This window comes from Otolemur garnettii, unplaced genomic scaffold (assembly GCF_000181295.1).
Source record: "Otolemur garnettii isolate 467f Iridium unplaced genomic scaffold, OtoGar3 scaffold00147, whole genome shotgun sequence".
Lineage (NCBI taxonomy): Eukaryota > Metazoa > Chordata > Mammalia > Primates > Galagidae > Otolemur > Otolemur garnettii.
The window spans coordinates 761,074-767,319 of NW_003852542.1; the positions used below are offsets into that span (position 1 = coordinate 761,074).

Below are 6,246 nucleotides of genomic sequence, written 5' to 3' on the forward strand. Positions count from 1 at the left end.
GAGGGGAAAGGAAGGAGGGGGAGGGGGAGGAGGAAGAGAAGAAAGGAGAGGAGGGAGGTCAATTGGAGGGAATCTAAGGTATCCATTGTGAGGGTGTTCAGCAAACCCCCTGGGGGAAGGGCTCTTCTCCAGCTTGAACTTAGTCTTAGAAGTGACAACAATGCAACCTAAAAAATTGTAGCCTCATATTAATTTGAAATTTAAAAAAAAAATTCAACCCTACTCACACCTTGAGTTTGGACTTCCAGCCTCCAGAACCATGAGAAAGTAAACTGCTGTTGTTTAAGCTACCCAGTCTGTGGTATTTGCTATAGCAGCCCTAGCAAACTAATCCACCTGGGAAGAGTTGTCTCAGCAGGGGAAAGAGCAAATGAAACCCACCAAGGTGGGACTTGGCTGGGCCAGCTTTAACACAGCAAGGAGGCCAGTGTGGCCAGGATGGAATGAGTACGGAACACAGTGGGAAATGAGATCAGAAAAGCCATAGGAGCCAGATGCTGTGACACCTCATAGTCTATTGTAAGGACTTTGGCTTTTATCTTGAGTGAACTGGGGAACCGTTTGACGATTAATAACCTGCGCTATGGGTAAGTAGGAAAACCAGTGAAAAGCATTTCACACAAGAGAGCCCTGAATTATTGGATCAAATATAGCTGATAAAAAGAAGGCTAACAATTGTCCTCAGCAAGAGTTTTCAGGGTATGAATGCGTGACTGTACTTGGTTGAGAATGGAATATATGAATCACAGACAGGAGTTTTGAGTACTGTTAAGTTTCACTGTACAGAAGAGCAAAGAAAAGTGGGAGAAGCTAGAAGGGAAGTGGGTTTTTTAGTTTGGTTTAGTTTTGGTTGGAGAGAGATAGGGGCATGTTTGTATGCAGTTGGAGGATAATCTATGCATGCACACAAATTGCCAAAACTTTAAAAAATCTTTACCCAGTTTTGATAGGGTAATTAGCTTCCTCGTCTCATCTTTGATTCTGTTCTGAATACACTGCTGAGGTGCGCATCTTATCTTTTAACTTATCTCTTCAAAAATCTTCAAGGTGTTCTTAATTGCTGTATTAAACGTTCAAATGTCTTATCTGAGCATTCAAATCTTCTCCACTTTGGCCTTTTGCAGTTTTATCAGTCTCTCTGGGAGAGCACTTTGGTGATATACAAAGCATGAGAGATCAGAGCCAGAAGGCATGAATTTTAAGTTATGGTTCTGTGATCAGCTATGTGACCATACGCAAAATACGTCAATGCACAGGGGCTTGGCTCCTTCCAGTTTATAAGGAGGTAGGAGGAGTGTCGGGTAGATTAGATTATCTGCAGGTCACTGCCATCTCTACCAAGCTGTACTTCTCAGTACCGTCGCCACCACAAATTAGTATCATCTCCTGAACCCACCTCACTGCTTCCACTTCTCGGGACCACAAGACTTGTGTAGTCACTCATTTTTCCTGCTTCTCTTTTGTCCTTTCAAACAGACCAGGCTTTAGAAGAGCCACAAGGGCAGCTCCTTTAAGATCTGCCGCCTCCCAGCCACCAGGGACTTGCCGCCCACTCTTTTTTTCACTTGGGACGGTCTTCACAGTCAGAAACGGCCACGTATTAAGTACCGCTTCCAACCAATCAGGAAGCAGCTAGCTCAGAGCTTTGAGAGGCATTTGCTTTCGCCAATGATCTTCAAGTCTTCGCCAGCGCCTTGATTTGGGGGGCGAGGCCAACCACCGCCACAGCCAATCTGTTCCCACCAATTGGGTAAGCCGACTGCAGGGAAGAGTGATTTCCCACTGGTAACCGCGTCCGGAAGAAGGACGGACTTCGACAGACGAAAATACGATTTAATTGGTAGGCGTGATGTTGACAAGCGGAGAAAGCCCGCCTTCCCCAGCAAGGCCCGCCTGGAGCGACGGAGTGGCAGTGGCCACAGCCAATTGGAAAGCCGACGCGCGGAAAGTTTGCTCAATGGGCGATGTCCGACCGAGGATGTCACTCAGGTGGCGGTGGCGGAGGCAGGGCTGAGACGTGGCCCCTGGAACTCTGCTGGCTGTCCAGGCCGTCCGTGTGGCGGCAGGGTCCTTAGCGTGTCCTCGCCCTGGTGGGGGCTCCGAGCGGCGGGAGAGGCGGGCGCCGGTGCCTGCGCCTCCATGGTTGCGCGTGGGGCGGGCCGCTGATGGAGCGCGCCATCCGCCGGGGGTTGCTAGCGCGGGCGCTGCTGCTGTGGCTGCTGCTGGAGCTCGCCGCCGAGACGGTGGCCGCGGGGCGTGCCCGCGACCCTTCAGGGCCGATGGCGGAGGCGGCCTTTGGTCTGGGGGCAGCGGCTGCTCCCACCTCTGCGGCGCGGGTGCCGGCGGCAGGAGCCGTGGTTGCGGCTGAGGTAACGGTGGAGGACGCTGAGGCGCTGCCGGCGGCCGCGGGCGAGCAGGACCGGTGGGGGCCAGAACCCAACGACGAGGCCGAGCTGCGGCCGCGCAGCAGGTGAGGGGTTGCAGATCCTGGGATGCGACTTGTTTATTTTACATTAGAGCGCCGTGGAGGATCCGAGGGTCGAGGGGCGGAGACCCGGGACCAGGGGCGGGCGTCTTCCCTCGGCGGAGGACCACTGGCGATAAGGGGACGAGAGCAGGCCGCGACGCCCTCCCATCCCCTGGCCATCTATGGGACTGAGCTCTTGAGCACCTAGTCCGTGCTCGCGGACGATAGCAGCATCCTTGCTGATGTGAAGAGATGCTTGGAGAATAGAACAGCTGGTTTGCAAAGAAGCGGCATTTTCCCTCTTTCATTGTTTTTGGACTTTATTCATCCTGCAAAACCCTTTACTCCCTTTTTTCCCCATACCCTATGTCTGTGCTGGTGTGACAGTTTTTTTGAGAAAGGGCTTTCGAAAGAGACGTCTGCGTCTTCCTTCAAACACAGCTGTAGCGCTGGACAAGATTGAGATCAGTATTTCTCTGTTTTGAGATCTGCATAACAGCTGCATCAAAATAATCACCTAAGGGATGCTGGTTAAATCTACAGTTTTCTAGGTTCTGCCCCAATTTTACCGAATTAGAGTTTCTCTGGGTAAGAACCTGGAATCTGCATGTTTAACACAAACACTCCTGAGGGTCAGTGAACACACTGAAGTTTAAGAGCTGTAGTTAAGTTCTTGAACATTGAAAACCTCAGGAAATGCCTTGTATTTTAGGGAGGAAGTCGAGACAGACAAGGAGACAGAAATACAGCTGACTAGGTTCTTGAACCTAAGAATTGTGAGTAGGTTCTTGAATGTTGGTTAGGTTCTTGAATAAGGGACTTACTGTATAAACATGTAATACGGGATTATCTTGGTTGAGTTTCTTAGTCTTCTTAAAATTAATTCAAAGTACTTGTTTTAAAGCATTTTTCAAAGTCTAGACACAAATATAAGACTTATTATTGGTAAAGTATTTCGCAGACAGCCAATCTTAGCACACCTGGGGGGAAAGTGATGTTCCATTTAACAAATGGAATGATAAAAAGAGCATTAGGTAAATTAAACCAGGGAGGGATAGAGTCTGGTTTTATGCTAATAATATAGTACATACTAGATTATAACAAGTTAGATGTAATTTTCAATTAAGTATCAGAATTTTGTTTTTTTGTTTTTTTGAAGCAGAGTCTCACTGTGTGGCCCTGGATAGAGTGCTATGGTGTCACAGCTCACAGTAACCTCATACTGTTGGGCTTAAGTGATTCTCTTGCCTCAGCCTCCCAAGTAGCTGGGACTATAGGTGCCTGCTGCAATGCCCGGCTATTTTTTTTGTTATAGTTGTCATTGTTGTTTAGCAGGCTGGGGCTGGGTTCGAACCCATCACCCCTGGTATATGTGGCCAGTGCCCTAACCACTGAGCTATGGGCTCCTAGCCGAGAATTTTGATCTATATACCTGGAGACTACTATAAATAGGGTAAGTACTGAAATTCTCTAGGTGCCATTTGAGTGTTTATATGTAAAACAGTTTAAGTAACAAATATATAACAATTTTCTTAGGCTTGCTAATGAATCTACTGTCCTCGAAGAATATTTATCTTAAAGAAACTTCTAAAGTACCAAAGTGAATTACATAAACTAGAGTAAGATGTTTTGTTTTTCTTAGAATTCAAATCCAGTTCAGCACATACTTACCAGCTGTTTGGGGCCCAAGGTGCCCTGGGGTGATGGGGGTTAGGCAGATAGGCCCTGCCCTCCAGGAGGAGCTGGGTTCTAGCAGTGAGCATGGAATGAGGAGATGGATAATGGCAGTACAGAGCAGAAGCAGTGCAAATTAAGTTTCGCGGTGTCCTAAGGTTTTTGCGGTGTTCACTGAGTGGGGTATGGGAGTGAGGCAGGTGAGAAGGTAAGAAAAGGCTATGGCAGAATGTGTTGGTTCCTGAAAAATGGGTAGAATAGTGATGGATAGACACCGTACTGGAGGAAATAGCAAGAGGCACAGAGGCTGGAGATTATGGTGAGAAAACATGTTGCCTCTGTATAAATCTGTGTGTGATGTGTATTTGTGTGTGAGACCTGTGTGTGAGAGATACAGACAGACACATATGTATGCTGGGCAGGAGGGATATGAGATGAGGCTAGAAAAATAGGATAGGGCCCTATTGTGTTTGTATATAGCCTTACTCTAAAAGTATCATCATCATCTGGGAGCATGTTAAAAATCCAGAGTCAGGTACCATCACAGACCCACTGAATAAGTATCTAAATTTTAACAAGACTGCGCTGTGTGAGTCACATATATGCACATTAAAGTTTTGAGATTTGTTGGGTAGAATATTATGAATGCCAGGCTTGATCAAAATGTTGTTTAAGGAGTATTTCTATACCAACAATGTGTGTGCTGAAAATTTGAGTTGAAAATACAAAAAGGAGAGTTAGTAGCTCACATGAGAGGTTGAGTGCTAAGTGGTATAGAACAAAAGGGACAGAGTTGAGAGATATTAGAGGCAAAATTGTGGTTCCTGGCAAATGAATTCATTCTTCGGCCCTTCGTACCCCTGTCCAAAGATTAACATGGGGTAGCCAAACAATGAGAGCACATACAGGAAGATTGAGAGGTTTAGGGGATCAGGGAAGAAAAGATAAAGGGTTTGGTGCTGAGCAGGGTGACTTAGAGGTGCAGACAGGCCATCCAGAGGGAGACATTTGGTGACCAGGTAGAAATGAGTAACATGGAGCAGGAGAGAGGGCAGGTCAAATAGCAGAAGTTGTGAGAAAGGCTCATGAGAAAACCTCAGGAAATCCCTTGTATTTTAGGGAGGAAGTTGAGCCAGAAAAGGAGATAGAAATCAGCTGAGGAGTTTGAAGGTATAGGGTGAGGACTGGGAAGAATGAAAGATCTGGTGATCTCAGTTTTAAGTAGAGCAGCAGAGACAATACTCGGATAGCAAGAGGTTAAAGATTCCTCTCTTTTTGCTTTCCTCACTCATGGGAGGTAAGTTTTAGGAGAAGGAACTTCTGAACTTGTTTAAATGAGAGAAGGGAGCCTGTGTAGACATGTTGAAAATAAGGAATGAGGAAGGTAGTTGGAGAGGATCTGCTTAGAAAGCAGTAGGATCACTTCTTTCTTAGAAACCAGAGTTTTAGAAATGGGATGTTTGCCTGAAAGAGAGTAAGGGAATTGGCTAGGAAAAGGTAAGGCCCTGTTTTGGTGTCAGCCTGATAGTGTGAACTTAAAACAGTATAGAATGTTCAAGAAACGTTGGGTAAGTAAGATGATAGTGATATGATGTGATGATGTGAGCAGATTAATATGCAAAGCATAGAAAAGGTTTTCTGGCTCAGCACTTGTGGCTGAAGTGGCTAACGCGCCAGCCACGTACACCTGAGCTCGAGGGTTCGAATCCAGCCCAGCCTGCCAAACAACAATGACGGCTGCAACCAAAAAAATAGCTGGGAGCGGCGCCTATGGCTCAAAGAAGTAGGGCACCAGCCCCATATACCAGAGGTGGCGGGTTCAAACCCAGCCCTGGCCAAAAAACTACAAAAAAAAAAAAAATAGCTGGGCATTGTGGCAGGCACCTGTGGTCCCTGCTACTTGAGAGGCAGAGGCAGGAGAATTGCTTGAGCCCAGGAGTTTGAGGTTGCTGTGAGCTATGATGACGCCACAGCACTCCACCGAGGGTGACAGAGTGAGACTCTGTCTCAAGAAAAAAAAATAGTTTTAGATTTATAGAAAATTTGTGAGGCTAATATGGAGAATTCCTTCCACCTACCCCACACCCAGTTTCCTCTTTTATTAA

General features: G+C 46.7%; 1 protein-coding gene across 2 annotated transcripts in view; it reads left to right on the plus strand.

Moving 5' to 3' along the window:
• Positions 1-1,864: 1,864 nt before the first annotated feature.
• The window catches only part of EIF2AK3 (eukaryotic translation initiation factor 2 alpha kinase 3), an 82,318-nt gene continuing 77,936 nt past the window's right edge, over positions 1,865-6,246 (plus strand). The window contains exon 1 of one of the 2 annotated variants that reach the window (XM_003799184.3): positions 1,865-2,470. In XM_003799184.3, the coding sequence (XP_003799232.1) occupies positions 2,166-2,470 (305 nt within the window). In that variant the 5' untranslated portion in view covers positions 1,865-2,165. The remainder of the gene's footprint in view (positions 2,471-6,246) is intronic. The other variant, XM_023518790.1, reaches the window with a different exon arrangement.